General features: G+C 40.3%; 2 protein-coding genes across 2 annotated transcripts; both read left to right on the top strand.

Moving 5' to 3' along the window:
- Positions 1-7,051: 7,051 nt before the first annotated feature.
- On the top strand, positions 7,052-8,420 carry LOC115477088 (the record flags this gene model as incomplete). Its single annotated transcript, XM_030213703.1, has 2 exons — positions 7,052-8,328; positions 8,405-8,420. Coding segments are annotated over 2 exons (1,293 nt in total), but the record flags the coding sequence as incomplete, so codon positions are not given.
- LOC115478208 (ATP-dependent DNA helicase pif1-like) lies at positions 8,376-10,395 on the top strand. The gene has a single exon (XM_030215503.1). It carries the CDS (start codon positions 8,457-8,459, stop codon positions 10,233-10,235), a length of 1,779 nt encoding a protein of 592 aa, XP_030071363.1. The 5' UTR covers positions 8,376-8,456; the 3' UTR covers positions 10,236-10,395.
- The last annotated feature ends 9,200 nt before the right edge of the window (positions 10,396-19,595 follow it).

Genomic DNA, 19,595 nt, shown 5'->3' with positions numbered 1-19,595 from the left:
GCCCAACAACGCTGGAAAAGCAACATTGCTTTCCTTTACTTCGTTGGAATAAAGGCTTTCCTTTACTTTGTTGGAATAAAGGTAACGCAAACTTATTTATTAGAAATATATTACGAACTTCTTCCTGTTTTATGTGTCCGCAATTCCCCCTCTGCTATGCCGGAACATTATTTTCTCTGTCCGCAATTCACCCTCTACTTCTTGCTGCTTTCTGTGTCCGCAATTCTTCCTCTGCCGGGACATTAGTACCCACAATAAAGCGTCCTCCGAACGAAAATACTGCTTTCATCTGCTTCTACTCATCTACACTCATCTACACGGACTTACTTTTCAAAAATTAAAACAAGGTATTACCAACTTCTTGATATTTTCTCTCACCGTAATTCCCCCTCTGCTTCACCCTCTTGCTGCTTTCTGTGTCCGCAATTCAGAATAAAGCGTCTAACAAACAAATATACTGCTTTCCTCTGCTTCTACTCATCTGCACTCATTCCCGGTATTTCACCCGCCATTTTGATTATACGTTTCACCATCTACTAATCATTGCACTGCTAAAATGCCCACCGACAACAACAAACGAACCTTTACTTGCTCATCTGCTTGCACGCCTCTACCCTCATTTATTTCTGTTTCTACACCTTTGCTGCTTCACTGTTATTTCCTGCACCATTACTTTCAACCCTGTTATAGGCAGCCATTTTGACCACCACTACCAGTGCTGAAACAAATGAATGTCTGCTAAAGTATACATCTGTTAACAATAATAACGTTACTAAACACAACTACATACATTAAAAGAAACTTTTCTGTCAGCTATATATGTGTAAAAAAAACCCTTTAAAAAACAAAACCATACCATGGGGATATATTACATATTCACCATTTTAATGGACACTATCTTATATGTACAATGCAATTATAATACCATTAAACATGTTCAATATGGGAGTTGATTGGTAATTTTTATGTAACTAATGCACATAGATGGTTTCTTTCATTGTTTCTTTTTAGTTTCTTCTCTACAGCAATGCTACAGCTCAAGAAGCCAAAGCTGTACCTCACACCACAACTCTTCACTATGGCAGTTTTTTTCTGTTTCCAATCACACCTATGCACATGAATGCTTTCTTTAATTATTGAATTTCATTTTTTTCAGTACAGCAATGCTACAGCTCAAGAATGTCACACATGTGCCACCAGCTAATTTCACCAATGAAATGCCATGTGACTCAAACACTATGAGCCACTTCCTGCTGGCTGCTGGTCACACCAGGACTGTTTACTATACCAATTTATTTGATTCCAATGGGAGTTATACAAATTAATGGTTTCTATACTTCAGTTTTACTTTCCCCACTGCAGCAATGGTTGTGCAGCACAAGGTGAAACAAGCGCCAGCAGCAAACTTCAGAAACCAAACAGCATGTGACTGTAACAGTATGAGCCACCTTCTCCAGGCTATGGCTCACGCAACAACTGTTCACAATGCTAATTTCTTTATGTTTTTTATGGGAAGTATGGACATAAATGCTTTCTTTAATTTTGTCAGTTTCTGTTACTTCACTACAGCAATGCTACTGAACTACAAGGCCAAACATGTACCATCACCTATGTTCATTAAGAAAATGGAATCTCACTGAAAAACTATGAATCACCTTCTGCTGGCTGTGGGTAACACCTGGACTGTTCAGTATGCCACTTAATTTATCTTTTTTGTGGCAGCTATGGACATGACTGCTTTCTTTAATTGTTCATTTGTAGTTTTTCCATTGCAGCAATGCCAGAGTAGCAGAAGGCAAAACAAGTAGCACCATAACACTTGAAGAACCTAATGCAATGCCACTCACAGTATAATGCAGATGCCGCTGTGTCTGTCCAGGACTTTGGTGCTGCATGCCACAAGCATTGTGTCATTACCTTTACGTGAAATACTAACTCCCCTCCCCATCCCCCCACCTCACCACAGACGTTTGTCTATGCAGCAGTTTTCAAGGTAGGATACAATTTCTCTACAAAACCTAAGTTGTCTTAACACCTACTTACCTTATAGGGAAAATACTCTCACTTCCTCATGAACAAACATCAAGCCTTTCACACTCTCTCTGTCACACATATACACACTCATGCAGGATTCCAGTCCATCCAAATTCAAATTCTTACTCTGTGTCTTACACACACACAAACAGATCCTCGCTATCTTATAGTCTGTCTCATATAGGTTTCACTCTCTCTGTATCTGACACACACTGTCTCTGTCTCACACATAATCACTATCTCTGTCACTTATAGTGTCTGTAGCACATATACTCATTCTCTATCTCACACACACTCAATCAGTGTCTCACACAAACTTTATATCACTCACATACATACTGTATTCTAACATGTCACTTTAATACATGATAGTCAATAGAAGATAAATTTTATATTCTGAGACAACACACTCTATGAAACCTACATGTGCCTTTCTCCTAAACCTACTCCCCTTCCCCCTTTCTGATCTCTCACACACATAATCCTGTATAATATGGATATGTACACACTATTTATCACACGTTCAATTTCTGTTCCCTGCCTCCTTCAACCCGAAAGCACTGCTGAAGCACCCTCTTCACTTTCTAAAACACTCACTCATTCCACTTCACCTCATCACTCTAAAACACAAACCACACTAAAGGAACTCCAAATAGCACCCCTATAAACATGTAACACAAGCTCAAACCAACACTGACCACGCTCCAAGCTCTCTGCTACCTCCTCCCTGTAAAAATCCATTCACTCTGTTACATTCTCTCTGTGATACGCACACACAGACACTCATGCACCAATCCACTTTAAAATTCTTCTTCACCACCCTGTCTCACTCACACACTCAATATCTGTTTCACACACATTCACTTTCTACCAGTGATATTTACTCATTCTAAACTTTTTACTTCAATATTAAATTGACAGTACGTGATGATTTCAATTCTACCCCCTCCCATTTTTCTCAGAACTACAGACACAGAAAAGAAGCACACTCTCACCAAATAAGCAACATCACAGGAAACGCGTAACACATCTGACTATACTGATACTCTCAACCAGAATATGGATACCAACTGCCGTTACACAGTCTACTAACAGGTATGGAGCTACATGGTGAAAGGTGCACAGGACAGAAGCAGAGACAAACTTATGCACACACATGCATTGGGGGAAATAAATCAGACTAATTGTGATTACCAAATTGAAAATGATTCTGTCTGTCTCACACATAAACACACACTCTGTGTCTTCCCACCTTACATTCTCAGACACACTTTGTCTCTCACACATATTCTTTATCTGACACATACAGTCAGTCTCTCTGACATATATATTCATTGTGTCACACATACTTTTTCACACTCACATACATACTCTCTGCTAAAATTACACTTTCATACATAATTCCCATCAGATACATTTAACATTTTTGCCAAAACCACTGAACACAATCAAACTCTTTTTATTCACTTTGCCCTAAACAAACATCAAGCCTATCATACTCTGTCTCACACACACACACTGATCTATCATCCCACCACCCCCTTGCCAATCTCACACGCAAACACTGATGCACGGTATGGATCCATGGACAATCTCTCTCTCTATCACAAACTCTGTTTCTCACAACCCTCCGCCGCCCTCTGCAATTCTCTGCAACACTCACTTTCTCACACAAACTCTTTTCACCACACCTTATCCCTCCAAAAACAAACGACACCAAACAAATACAGTACAACTATAAACCATGTCACCCTCTTTCTGACACACATTCATAATCAACCTGAAATCCACTTCACCCCTCCTCACACACTTCCCCCCCCCCCCAGGTCTGAAAAACAAACACACTCACTATCTATTTAATCTCACTTTCTGTCACTCATATTTACTGCTCCATAGCTATTCCATTTTACATTTTATTCTAATTACATAATTTCAATACTGTCTGCTTCATTTGTTTCAGAACAGCGTACAGAGAGAACTAGGACGGTGGTACCAAATGTCACAAGTAACAGGATACCAACAAGACACCTCACTACACTGACACTGTGAAGCAGACTACGCACATCAACTACTCTCATACACTCTACTAACAGGTATGGAGGTTGGTGGACAACATGAAGCAAATACAAAGGGAGACAAACTGATGGGCACACATGCATTGGGGGAAATAAAACTATTCACACAAACTGTGACCTTTAAGTTCAACATATTTTTCTCTCACTCACACACGAACACATACTCTGTCTTACTATCTTACACTCTCTCTCTCACAACTACTGTCTCTTACACTCTCTCTCACAACCACTCTTTCTCTGGAGCTCACACATTCTGTGTCTTTCAAGATACTTGCTGTCTCTCTCACATACTGTGTGTGTCACATATACAGACTCTATGTCACACATACTGCTACATACTTACCATCAATCATATACATACTCTGTCATAATATTTCACTTTAATACACAATTGACCTCACATGCTAACTTACATTCCCCCCCCCCCCCCCCCCTTCATTTCTTTCAGAACACTGGACATACAGCGAGCAGGATACTCAGAAACACAGAATTCCACTGAGCCTTTCATCTACACTTTGTTGTCATCTGAACCATACATACAGCCGACAGATAGCAGACAGTGATTTATAAAACAGGATATCAGAAAAACCATAACCTGCCTGACAGATTGACAGAGAAACAGTGATTCCTCATTCACTCTCTGAAACACAGCATCTATCTCTCAAAGAAAAACTGTGCATCTCACTGTCAACATTATTTCTCATATACAGTTTCATACAGCACTCTCACTGGATATGGATACTACAGAACCAAAAACCTCACAGACTGCCAGTTGTAGTAAATATGCAGATCACACCTATCAAAAAAAAATAACCCCTCCTGAACAGGATACTAAGAAAAAAATAAGAAAAACACTGCCTACTCACACTCAGAAGAAAAACACATGTGAAACTACAGAACACCATGAAATGAAGCAATCAACTATACGAAATATTATAATAACTGAGGAACACCAGACACAACATCAACAAACATCTCACGCACCACAGAAAAGGCATGTACCTCTAAGTGAGGATGAACAAGTACAAGAATATGAAGAAGATACTAAAAGGAAAAGGCGCACTAAACAACATATCAAACAAATATCTCCTCAACAAGTAGCAGAACGTAAACGCAAAAAAGCTGAAGCACAACAAAAGCGGCGTGCAGCTTTAACTGAGGATGAGAAGATACATCAAGCCACTAGAAGCAAAAGTAGCAGGATACTAAATATAACAAAATTAACTGCTGAACAAGTGAAAGAACGTAAAGAACACAAAACTGAAGCTCAAAGAAAACGGCGTACCTCTATGAGCCACGACCAAAAGGCACATCTAAGTCAACAAGCAACTGCAAGGAGAAGGTCAAGATTAGAAAATCTATCAGCACTTAGTACTGAACACTTGACAGAACTTAAACAAAAAACAGCAGAAGCTCAAAAAAAAAGGCGTGCGGCTATGAGCCAGAAGGAAAAGGCACATCTAAGTGAACAACCAACTGCAAGGAAAAGGTCAAGACAACAGAATATAACAACAATAAGTAATCAAGATTTTCTACAACTTAAAGATGGAATAACTACACCCTTAACAAAAACATGTGCTACTGTCACTCAGCAGAAAAATGCAGATTTAACTGAACAAGCTACTACAAGCAAAAGGTCCATGAAAACAAATACTACAACATTAACTGATGAGGAACAGACTAACCGTACGAAAAGTAAAACAGAAGCACAACGAAAAAGGCGTGCAGCTTTAAAAAATAAAAAAAAACCACGTCTACATGAGGAAAACACTACAACAGAAATACACACATGCTTACAAAAACAAAAAAAAAGAACACCAACAAATAGAACAAGAAAAGCATACAAACACAAAAAGAGACTAACAGCTACAGAAAAACCACAAGATTTAGCACACCCAACAGTCACGACACATTCTACAACTTCAAACAAAGGAATTGCAGTAATGGACTGTGTAAATGAGAACAACACTCCATACTACAGTTGTGGTCTAATGAACGCTATATGTATTTTTTGCAAAGCTAAACATTTCAACAATGAAAGACCTTCTGACAACTTCTTTACAAAGTGCTGTAGTAAGGGAAAAGTATATCTTCCACCTATTAGATCTAATGAACTTATACAGCAGCTTCTGTCTGGGGAACATCAATATTCTAAAAATTTCTTTGAAAATATTCGCTCCATTAATAGTTCCTTAGCCTTTGCATCTATGGGAGCTAACATTTCACCTCCACCTGGATATGGCCCTTACTGCTTTAGAATCAATGGCACTATTTACCATAGAACAGGATCACTGCATCCAGACAATGAGAAACAAAGACAGTTTGCTCAATTATATATTCTAGATCCAGACGAAGCAGCTCTTCAGAGACTACAAATCTTACCAAATGCACACATCCATGAAAAATTAATGACACAATTAAGCAACTTTATGGCATCTGAAAATCCTTTTGCTGACGCCTGTAAAATGCTATATGAAGTAGAGAATGAAAGTATAGCAGAAGCACAACGACTAACAATAGAACCACCTAGAATTTCTATGGCCATTGTCCAAGATCGGAAACATGATCCACGCCGATACAATGCACCCAGAGCCAATGAGGTTGCTTTCATTTTTCAAAACACAGAAGGTGAGCCTCCTTTACATCGAGATCTGATAATACACTGCCGAAACACAGAAAAACAAACAAATCAAACTGAAATAATAAGTGTGTTAGATCCAAACCTTGAACCTATGGTATATCCGTTACTATTCCCATATGGAGATCAGAGCTGGGGGATAAATATTCCTTTGTCTGAACAACCTGAATGTCTCAGGAACATGCGCAACAAAGAAAAAAAAACCAGAATTAGAGTAACACAAATGCAGTACTATGGATACCGTTTTGCTATCAGAGAGGATTTCAATCCTTTCCTTTCAGCTGGAAAACTAACCTAACAGTACTTTGTGGATGCCTATATTAAAACTGAGGCCAACAGACTAAATTATATTAGACAAAACCAAAAACTTTTACGAGTTGAAAAATACAAAGGATTAATGGACCACCTTGCCAGTGAAAATACAGATCCACAATTTACTCCAGGACAGCCATTCATTTTACCATCAACATTTTCAGGAAGCCCAAGAAATATGCATCAAAATTATCAAGATGCAATGGCCATAGTTCGGAAATATGGAAAACCAGATCTATTTATTACTATGACATGCAACCCTAAATGGGAAGAAATTACTGAAAACCTACATAAAGGACAAACGTCAGAATTTCGACCAGACTTAGTGGCAAGAGTCTTTCATTTAAAACTCAAACAATTACTACAAGACATATGCAAAGAACACATACTTGGTATCCCTCTTGCAAAAATACATGTCATAGAATTTCAAAAACGTGGATTACCTCATGCACATATTTTACTCATCTTAGCAGAAGAGCACAAGCCTAAAACAACAGAGTTAATTGATAAAATCGTTTGTGCAGAAATACCTGACATACAAAAATTCCCACGTCTCCATTCTATTGTTGCAAAACATATGATACATGGCCCCTGCAATAACACCACCTTAAATTTACCATGCATGGTTTCTGGGAAGTGCTCAAAAGAATTCCCCAAATCCTTTCAAAATGAAACTATTCAAAATTGTGATGGATACCCTAAATACCGTCGAAGAGATAATGGTGTTGGTACACTTTCACATGGAAAAATCATTAATAACAGTTGGGTAGTCCCCTACAACCCTTTCTTACTACTCAAATACAATTCACATATAAATGTAGAAGTCTGTGCATCTATTAAAAGTGTCAAATACCTTTTCAAATATGTGTATAAAGGACATGATTGTGCTAATGTCCTCATCACAGAGCACAAAACTTCACAACACGATGAAATTAAAACCTTCACAGACTCAAGATATGTTACTGCTCCTGAAGCTGCATGGCGACTTAATGCATTTGAAATGCATCACCAAACACACACTATCCAGAGATTAGAAGTACACTTGCCAGATGAACAAAGCATTGTTTTCCATCCAAAAAACATTACCATTGCAGTAGAAACAGCTAAAACAAAGGACACTACTTTAACAGCATGGTTTAAACTTAATGCTGAACATCCTCCTGCAAACAGCATTTTATACATTGATATTCCTATGTACTATACCTTCAACAAAAAACAACGACAGTGGAAACAGAGAAAAACTGAAAACAATAAAACAATTGGCAGGATGTATGCAGTTAATTTACTTTCAGATCCCGAACGTTATTGCCTAAGACTAATTCTACTACACCAACCTGGTGCTAAGTGTTTTCAAGACTTAAAAACTGTTCAAAATATTGTCTACAATACATTCCAAGATGCAGCAAAAAAAAATGGGACTCATTCATGATGAAGCTGTGTGGGAAAACACATTAGACGACGCTGTCACATGCAGCATGCCCCAACAAATACGTGAAGTTTTTGCATACATTTGTGTTTTTGCAGCACCATGTAATGCTTTACAAATTTATGAAAAATATAAAACTTTTATGCTAGAAGATTTTACACATATGCATGGATGCACACAAGAATGCACTGTTTGTGAACAATTATGCCTTCTTAAAATACAAAGTATTTTTCAAACACATGGCAAAAACCTACAACACTTCGGCTTACCAAAAATAACACAGAAGATTGAAGATCCTACCCTTGCATTCAAAGCTGCAGAAGAAAAGCATAACGCAGAAATAATGCAACAAAACTTAAACCATGACCAACAAGAAGTTTTAAAAACTATACTTTCTGCATGCAATGACAAACAACAATCCAACAACTGCTTTTTCTTAGATGGCCCAGCAGGAACTGGCAAAACTTATACATATAAAACTATCCTCAGTACCATCCGAGGAGAAGGTAAAATCGCACTTCCCGTTGCATCAACAGGAATTGCAGCAAACTTACTTCCTGGAGGACGAACTTATCATTCACAATTTAAATTACCAGTTCCTCTACTTGAAAACTCAACATCAACTATCAGATTAAACTCCAATAATGCTTCAATCCTTAGAGATGCACACATAATAATTTGGGATGAATCTACTATGGCTCCCACAATGGCACTTTCTGCTGTACATACACTACTTAAAGACATCATGAAGAATGACAAACCATTTGGGGGAAAAGTTCTTCTACTAGGTGGAGATTTCAGACAAACTCTACCAGTCGTACCACATGCTAATCGAACACACATTATTGAATCAAGTATTAAATTTAATAAACTATGGAAACAATTTCACATACTTAAATTACACAACAACGTACGCTGTACAGATCCACAATACAACAACTGGCTCATGGATTTAGCTAATGGCAATCTACCATGTCCAAATGGTTTCCAAGATATGATTGAAATACCTGATCAGCACATTTGTTACACAGATATAGTAGAAGCTGTTTTTGGACACTCAATTGCTGCAGACACAGTTGAAAACTTTGCACAAAAGACTATTCTTTGCCCAAAAAATACACATGCAGACAAAATTAATGACGACGTTCTCAATATCTTACAAGGAAACACAATAACTTACTTAAGTACCGATTCCATAAATGACTCAACAGAAGAACAACAACACTTATATCCTGTGGAATTTCTTCATCAACAAACTCCTACTGGGATGCCACCACATAAACTAGATTTAAAAATTGGTGCAATAATTATACTACTCAGAAATTTAAACACAAAAAAAGGATTATGTAATGGAACTCGCCTAATAGTCAAAGACTTGAAAAACAACCTTATCATTAGTCAAGTACTGAGTGGATCAAGTGCTGGCAGTACTGTCTTCATACCACGTATTGACCTGGCACCATCAAACACAGACCTACCATTTATACTATGTAGAAGACAATTCCCTGTGAAATTGGCATTTGCAATGACCATTAACAAGTCACAAGGACAAACTTTTGACAAAGTTGGGATTTTCCTTCCAGAACCAGTATTTACACATGGACAACTCTATGTTGCCTTTTCAAGAGTAAAGAACTCTTCTGATGCAATTGTCAAAGTCATTGACGGACCTCAACAAGGACACCTTTTTCCTGATTGTAACAAAATTTATACAAAAAATATTGTATACAAGGAAATGTTACAAATCTAAGAACTTATTACAAAAACATTTCACAAACTTCCCATGTTCCTTACAAAACTGATATTTACAGATGGACATATGTATATTATGTTTTCAACACTATATATCTGTTCTCTTGCATTTGTAAAAAAACATTTATGTACCAGAACAAAGACACCTTTTACATGATTGTAACAAACATTATACAAAACATATTGTTTACTATGAAATGTAAAAAATGTTACTAAGAATTACAATACAAATACAACTTTTTACAAAAAAAATGCTGTCTTTTTTAAAAACACTTATATTTTTTAATATCAACAGACAAAAATAACAGAAAAACAAACTACATGCTAGCGCCCGTTTCATTTCTTTTCGAAACGGGCCTTTTCCACTAGTGTGTACATAAATGTTAGAGCCTATTTTGCAGCATTTCCCCCAAAGTGGTGACACTCAGCCACAATACATATAGTTAAGCAGTTTAGTTTAGGACATTAAAAAGGATTTCCTAAATTAAACTGCTTAGCTATGTGGACAGCTGCTGAATATCACCATCCTCTCAGTGGTCTCCATTCAGCACTGTGGTCTATACACGTAGCATTGAACATTACTGTTTTTTAAAATGTGGCTGGCATTTAAAGAATTTGCGGACTGCTGGCTCATTCATTTTCGTGGCATGTGGGAGGGTGTGCCATTCATTTCCTTTTTAATACACAATGCAAAATGTATCAATAGCTGCAAAAACATTACTGTCCATAGGAACCAGCTTTGTGGGGTGCAGTGGCTCTGAGCACTCCCAATACTGAGTAAATGACTTCATTGTAGTGGCATAGCTAGACCCCAAATTTGGAGGGGGGGGGGCTTATCGCCAAAATGGGCGTGCACAATGTCCTCCCCCTGCTCTCCGTGCCATCACCCCACCATCCTAAGATGTCTGCAAAGACAGGCTATGCTGTACTGTCCAGTGCACCTCAGTCAATGGCAGCTTTATTGAGCTGCTCCTGATGCATGCTCAGATTTCGCACATGCACGTAAACTGAGCATGTGCTGGGTGCTGAAACTGGAGCGGCTCAGTAAAGCTGCCATCGACTTAGGAGCAGAGGAGGGAGTTCAGGGCATCTTTGCAGATGTCTTTGGCTTGCAGGGCTTGGGGATTCCCACCAACTACAAGAGTGTGCCACTCAGGGCTGCCGAGAGACTGAGCCGGGCCCGAGGCAGAATCGTCATCGCCACCCCCCTCCCCAATTGTCATTGTCACTGCCGCCCACCCGACCGCCTGAAGTACCTTGGCTGGCCCCGCCAGCTGCAGGCAGCATAGCTCCTTCCTCTTCCCAGCATTGCCTGCCCCTGCTGCTGCTTTCCTCAGGTCACACATGCTCAGTCTTAAAACTGTATGAAACTAGAACCAAGACTATTACTTCTACACTAAGATAGCTAACAGCAATATAACCACACATGTATAGCCTTATATTTCTTTTTACTAGTTTATTTTTATTACTTTTTTTCTTTTTCTTGAGAGTGCCCTCAGCAAAAACCACTCATTTCAGGCAATTGTATTTCTTTTGCCAGGTGGCATAGCACTTCTTTCATCGGGCTACTTTTTTTTTTTTTGTTTTATGTGTGTGCTATTACCTATCTAAATAGTGCTACAACTTAAAATAATAAATCAAAGAAAAAATGTGAACTTATCTCTGAATGTTTTTTTCGGCATTCACACTAAGTCCTCGCTTCACTCTCTCCAGGTTCCACAGCCGCTATTGTCTCCGACTGACTTCCCCTGAAAACGCCCGACTCCGCAGGTTTCAGAAGTCTTTCCTCAGGGACTTGGGTTAAAGCCATCTTCTCTTAACTGAACAATGGGTGCGACATTCACCAAGTGCACTATTACAGCTTATAAAGGCGCCCATCTTACGACATGAACCGGAAATGATTCTCATGACGTCACTGCAAAATAAACAAGATTTTTAATCATCTGTTTAGATGTTGTACAGCCCGTTTAATATTAATGCACAAACAGACGCTGACTTAATGCTCTTTTTATCAATGAAACCAGGACAAAGAAACTCTATTGGGTGATTCCCACCAAGTTGAAATTTCAAATGACAGTATTCCACTCAATGTTCTCATTCAAACCTGATGGGCTAATGGTCTGTGTAATTTATAGATCCACCCTTGCTCTCGGCGGGTTAACGCTGAAACTCGATCACCGTCGGACGGAGTTACCGGTACGTGGTCTATAATAAACCATTGCAGTTCAGAAAACTTGTGATTAAGTTGTAAACAATGAGCCACAAGAGGTGCTGTAAGATTTTTTGTTGTCTGTCAAACAAATTCTCATCTTTCTTATAGTGCGACCCACATAATATAATAGGCATGGACATTGGATTATATACACCACAAATGATGATTGACATGTAGTCAAATGGCCCAAAGTAAATGTCTGCTGTGTCCCAACATGTGTCCATTGTTGCATAACCCTAGTTTGAGGGCAAAACTGATACTCACCGCAAGGTTTATGTTGCCCTTGCTTAATCTTCTGGTTGAACTGGGTAAGAGAAGTGTGAACCAAGTTGTCTTTCAAATTGCGAACACGAGTATACGCAATGCATGGATGTTGCGTAAAGGTAGAATGAAATGAAAGAACTTGCCAGTGCTTGTGCAGTAAATGGGCTATTTTTTGAGCCAAAGTAGAAAATCCAAGCGCACATACTATTTTAACCATCCATTCTTTTGGTTTATCCAACAATAATAAAGAACGTTGTGCGTACCACGCTCTCTTATACGCTTGGCATATGCAGCCGTATGAATAGCCCCGTTCCTGTAGGTTAGATGTCAACTCCTTTGCCTGTTGTTTAAATGCCTCATCTGTGGTACATATTCTACGCAAACGTAGAAATTGACCCACAGGATGGGACCATTTTAATTTGTGAGGATGATAACTGTTGAATGACAATAAAGTATTATGGTCTGTAGATTTATGATAAACCGTGGTGTGTAATTGTCCTTGTGCTTTGTAGATCCACATATCCAAAAAAGCAATATTCATGTCATTTTTGGTCATAGTAAATTTCAAACAAGGGTCCACTCTGTTTAACCAACTCAAGAATGAATCCAACTGCTGTTCCGTCGAGTACCAAATAAAAAATATATCGTCTATAAAACGATACCAGTGTGAGATGTTAATGAATCAGTCAGCATTATATAGATGGCGCTCCTCAAAATCACTGACATACAAATTTGCCACACTGGGGGCTGCTGCTGTGCCCATGGCAACACCTTTGATCTGAAGAAAAAACTGGAAATCAAACATGAAATAGTTCTTTTTCAATACTAATTGAGCCAAGGACAATAACACTGTAGTAGGAATTCTCTCTCCCTGCGATCTTGTACCTAATGTATGTTCTTAAAACTGAGCATGTGGCGCCTGAGGGCCCAGCAGCTGCTAGGCAGGCAATGCAAGGGGGGCCTGGCGCCGGAGTTTTCTTTCTCCTTTTCCTGTCGGGACTCGATCACCTGGGTCCCATTAGAAGCAGGAGAGAGAGAGAGAGAGACCCCTGCACCGAGCCCCCTGGAGGCCCGGCCCGGGGAATTTTGCCTTCCCTCTTTCGGTGGCTATGGTGCTGCTGCCGGGACTGCCTGAGCCCAAAGTGGGTAGGCCCAGGCCCACCCGTGGCTACCCAAACCTAAAGTGGGTAGACCTAGGCCCACCAGTGGCTTATCCCACTGATTCACTGGTAATTTGTATTGTGCTTGGCACCCCAATCGCTTTGAAATGTTGGCACCTATGCTTTATTGTTCTTTCTTGTTGCAGAACTGCACTATTTCTAGCATACTGAGCTGCTGTATCAATCCTTCTTTTATTATGCCCATTTTGACTTGTCTATCTTAATTTGTTCTCATATTTGATAGACACACCTTTACCGGGAAACAGTTCATGCTAAAGTTACCACACCCAGACAGTACTATATAAATATGTAACATGCAAAATCACTTCTCAGTTAAGAGTTACCTGGCTCCTCATTCAGGTAAGATGTAGTATCATCGCTGTGAAAGTGTGTATTTTGCAATGTACCGTGTGTGATTGTGGAATGGTGGATATGTTGTTTAAACTCGGATCTATTGTGTACATGAACATGACAATGCAGGGGTTTCAGTGAAAATGATGAACTGTTTAGAATGAAGTAAATGCCCTTCAGGAGAATAACATTCAGAAAATAGTAAAGCTAACATAATCTGTAATGCTGTCTTGAAATATTTTTTGAGCATCTGAATTAATAAGGCTTGAGCAGCCTGGGGACTTGCTGTTCAAAACAAGTTGGGGAGCAATTCTCTCAAGTCTTTCTGTAAGTTGAACACCGATAGAAAGATGCATACATTTTGTCCAATAACCAAAGGAAAACTAAAATAAATTATGTTTAAGGATGTAATTAGAATGCTATTTTTTGAGCTTGTTGTTCCTCCTTTCTCCTTTTCCTTCTCCTTCTAGCTCAGTCTGACCAGTACTAGGATCCAGATACTATGAACCTTCGTTCGTAGCTACGTGGAGTCCCCCCCCACCCCTGTAAAGACCCACCCTTCTATCATTCCTTGAGATCCATGCAGCAATGACTCTGAGGCTGAGATTCTGCCCCAACATCCCATCCAGAACCATGTATTATGGGTTCTAAATATGCATATTTTGTCTACCTGTTTCCTATACACATATGCCACTCTGTGTGTATACTACTGTGTATACTCTCTCTCGCTCTCTTTCTCTCTCAATATCATTATAAATAGATATATAATGTATGTGTGTACGTCCCTTTACGTGTGTTTTTACCAATACAAATGTGTTTCCATTAGTGGGTTCCTGTATGCACAAATGTGTCATCATGCCTGGATAAGTGTGCATTACATGTGTCTGTGCACAAATAAACCTAAGGGGCCCTTTTACTAAGCTGCATAGATGCCTACGCACGCCCAACATGCATTAATTTGGAGTTACCACCTGGCTACTGCATGGGCTGCGCAGTAATTACATTTTTGACGCGCATCCGCTACACACGCCAAAAAATATATTTTATTTTCTGGCGCACAGCGAAAATTGGGCAGTAACTCTGACCTGACAAGCATAGGCGATTACCGTATGGTGAATGTGAGAGACCTTACCGCTAAGTCAGTGGCTGGCGGTAAGGTCTCAGACCCAAAATGGACACACACCAATTTTTATTTTGACGCACATCCATTTTCAGCAAATTTTTTTAAAAAGGCATTTTTTACAGGTGTGCTGAAAAATGGATCTACGCACACCCAAAACATGCGCCTACACTAGCACAGGCCATTTTTCAGCGCACCTTAGTAAAAGGACCCCTAAGTCTCCTACCATCTTAACGTCACTACTGACAGTTTTTTCATATTTTACACAGGAAATTTTAGTTTTTGCAAACCAAAGATCCCAGGATGGACCCAGGTAAGAGCTTATTTCTTTTACTTGTGGAATCCTCAGTGTTAAATTTCCTGTCCTCTTCAAGGAATGGGATCAGAATTAATAATTTTATGGACCTCTACACTAAAGCTGAGCACACTACCCATATGGGCCCTTGTGTACCCACTAAACCAGTTTGGGGAGACATTAGTGTGTGCATGCTAAGGTTAGTGCATAAATTAGTTATCACCACTAAGCTTTTATCAAAGAATACTTATGAAGTTTCAGAGACCTCAGTCAGTCAGGGATGTGGGGCACTCTATGGTTTAGGCCACCATTCTCCTGTTTGTCACCGGTCTCCTTAAAATAATTTGTTCTTTTAACTTTTCTGCTTATTGTTTTGTGATCTATATAAAGTTTTCAAGTGCAAAACCGTGTCAGTAGTGCATATTCAAAATTGTTCAATTGTCCATAGACTAAAGTCACACTTACCTTAAGTGAAACTGATCCAAGGGGAATATGCAACAGGAATGTGTGGCATAAACCATAGAGTGCCCCACATCCCCAACTGACTGAGGTCTCCGAAACTTCATAAGTATTCTTTGATATAAGCTTAGTGGTGATAACTAATTTGTATATAGTGAGATTATACAAGACTTTTGAGCTGAAGAAGAAGGTTAGTGCATAGGCATTTAAATGAAGGAGTGGCATATTCACATTAGGATTTAGGGGTCATGTTTTCTTTCATGTCTGTTATTGTTGGTTCACAGAAGCTAATATGAGTGCTAATATTGTTCATGCACTATTTAATGTTTAGCATGCATGATGAAAGATTCATTGTGTCATATTAAGTGATGTTTTAGCGTGCACATCAGATATTTCCATACCTGTAAAATTCTCCTTTTGTTTTTCAAAACAAAAAACTCTGGATCCCGTCCTTTATAGCAAGACTGTTAACTCCATATGCTCCTTCACGTGCCCTTCGTTCAGGCCAACAGCACCTTTTGGTTGTACCACCTTTTCTGCATATTAGACATGAGGCTACCAGGGTCCCTCCCTATAGAATGCATTATCATCATCTCTTAGGTCGCAAACTTCCTTGACACAATTTAAGATAGATCTTAAAACTTTTTTTATTTCAGGATGCTTTTTTGATGCCCTAGATGCTGTCCTACAATTGAGTCTGTTGAATCAGACTAGACTTCCCCCCCCCCCCTATCTCTTTGAACTCATCTTTACTTTCTTGACTATTTGATAATGGAGTTCCTTTCCACCCCTCCCTGATCTATTCCTTCTTATTCTTAAGTTCTAACTTCTCTCTTGCCTATGTATTTTAGTATTGTAAGCAGCATAGACAATTTTATTGATGTGCAGGATACCAAGTTTTGAATAAACCTTGAAACCTTACATGCGTACTAAAAAAATTCATAGCACAAGTTTTAGTCCACAGACCCCTTATGTGTTGCTATGAGCCCTATTTTAGAAAGGACACAGAGACAGGAAATTCTCACGTCCAGGTCAGGTCATGGAGAATTCCCATAGAGTTTTACAAGAAGGAAGCTCTGCCAAATGTAGAGCCTTATGTGAAATAGGTTGATGTTTCTCCATGTGCAGGGGGAACAGTGATTTTAATAACCATTGTTCCCAAGCCAGCAGCATTATCACCCTCCTGACAGCAATCCCTCCTCTGATAATTCCCCGACATCCAATACACCCACCGCTCCAAGGCATTCAATGACTTCCTTATCCCTCCTAACAGCCAACCTCCTCCTCTTAAAGCATTTGATCCCCCATGAAGTACCCCCCAACCCCAGTCCCCATACCCAGCCTTACCATGGTCCTTGGTGCCTAGCAGGAGCAGGAGTGATCCCTTCTTATGGCACCAGTTGAAAAAATGGCCACCTTGACCCCTAGTGGTAATCTTGCAGTTGGCCGCTCTTTTCTAGTGTCTCAGACAGCCAATATCCCTCATGAGTCATGAATAAGCTATAAATTTAGTTTCCAAAGTCAGGCAACAAGCACCTTTTGAAGACTGACTCTTAAGTTTCTTGTTTTGCTTTTTAAATTCACAGCAGGAAACCCTCAGGAGAAGGTGAGTAAATGATACATTCTTTGGGGTTTTTTTTTTTTTTTTGCTAAACAAAGACTAATGATGTAATATGTTATAATGTACATTGAGCATCTAAATCATGGAGTTTATAATTTAATTCACAAGACACTGTAGCTGGTATGAAAAAGCAGTGTTAGTTCAATGGGTTCTTCCGCCCTGAGTCAACTGTTGCTCTAGTGCCCCATTCCCCCCATCTGCATCGGCATGTCCTCCCTGCCTTGCCCCCTCAATTGGCATCAGCTCTACATGCTCCTTTACAGTATTAAGAGCTTGTCATTTTGCTCTCTTCACTGTGATGTTTACCATGCTTGGCTGCCCGCACTGCCCCAGACTTACACATGAGAACAGGAAGTATCTATTCTCACTTTTAAACCTGCGGCAATGCCAGTGGATGTGCAGAGCAGAGAGCACAGCGGTGAGAGCAAAATACACTCAAGCTGCTGTGAAGGCTGAGTTTGTGAGGCAGGCTTTTGCCACCTTTGAGTTTTGGTGCTCTGAGCCATTGCCTCACCTGCCTAATGCTTTGAGCCTGTGCTGCAAAAGATAACTTAAGCAGTATCAGATATCACACCAGGACACAATACCTAATGGTTAATGCAGCGGGTTTCAGACCTGTGGAACTGGGTTTGATTCCCCCTACTGCCTAACGATTAGCAGTGGGTTGAAATCCTAGGAAACCAGGTTCAATTCCCTCTGCAGCTCTGTGTGACCCTGGGCAAGTCACTTAGCCCTCCATTGCCCCAGGTACAATATATAAGTTACCCCCTCCCCTTTTACAAAGCCACGCAGCAATGCCAACACAGCCCATTCAGAGTAAATGGACTGTGTCAGCACCACCAGCCGCTAGTGCGGCTTTGTAAAAAAAAGGGAATTAGGTTGCGAGCCCATTAGGGACAGTACAAAGTACCTATACTAGAAATTGTAAACCACATGGAGGGGCATGATTGAACGCGGACGCCCATCTCCATGGGCGACTATCTCCTAGGACGGGTCCGCAAAGGGGCGAGACAGACCGTATTTTCGAAAAAGATGGGTGTCCATCTTTTGTTTCGATAATATGGTTGGAGCCGGGCAAATGCATCGGATTTGGGAGGATTTGAGCTGGGCGGTATCGGCTTTCAGTGATAATGGAAACCGAAGCCGCCCAGCTCAAAAACGAACAACTCCAAGGCATTTGGTTGTGGGAGGGGCCAGGATTCATAGAGCACTGGTCCCCCTCACATGCCAGGACACCAACCGGGCACCCTAGGGGGCACTTGTAAAAAGTAAAAAAAGAAATTAAAATACCTCCCAAGTCCATAGCTCCCTTACCTTGTGTGCTGAGCCCCCCAAATCCCCTCCAAAACCCACTGCCCACAACTCTACACCATTACCATAGCCCTAAGGGATGAAGGGGGGCACCTAGATGTGGGTACAGTGGGTTTTGGGGGCGGTTTGGAGGGCTCCCATTTACCAGCACAAGTGTAACAGGTAGGGGGGGGGGTGGGCCTGGGTCCACCTGCCTGAAGTCCATTGTACCCACTAAACTGCTTCAGGGACCTGCATACTGCTGTCAGGGAGCTGGTTATGACATTTGAGGCTGGCATACAGGCTGGCAAGAAAAAGTTTTTAAAGGTGGGAGGGGGTTAGTGACCACTGGGGGAGTCAGGGTAGGTCATCCCCGATTCCCTCCGGTGGTCATCTGGGTAGTTGGGGCACTTTTTGTGGACTTGTTCGTGAAAAAAAAGGGTCCAAAAAAAGCGGCCCAAATTCTCACTACTGCCACCCTTCTTTTTTCCATTATCGGCCAAGGGTGCCCAGCTCTCCTCGGCCGATAAACACGCCCCAGTCCCACCTTCACCACGCCTCCGACACCCCCCCCCCCCCCCCGTCA

Source organism: Microcaecilia unicolor, chromosome 9 (assembly GCF_901765095.1).
Source record: "Microcaecilia unicolor chromosome 9, aMicUni1.1, whole genome shotgun sequence".
NCBI lineage: Eukaryota > Metazoa > Chordata > Amphibia > Gymnophiona > Siphonopidae > Microcaecilia > Microcaecilia unicolor.
Note: the sequence above shows the minus strand (reverse complement) of the source record. Positions and strands in the feature narration are given on the sequence as shown.

What these genes read in the sequence shown, in the direction of transcription:
- LOC115478208 (XM_030215503.1), top strand. Translation starts at nt 8,457, where the DNA reads ATGCAGCAAAAAAAAATGGGACTCATTCATGATGAAGCTGTGTGGGAA.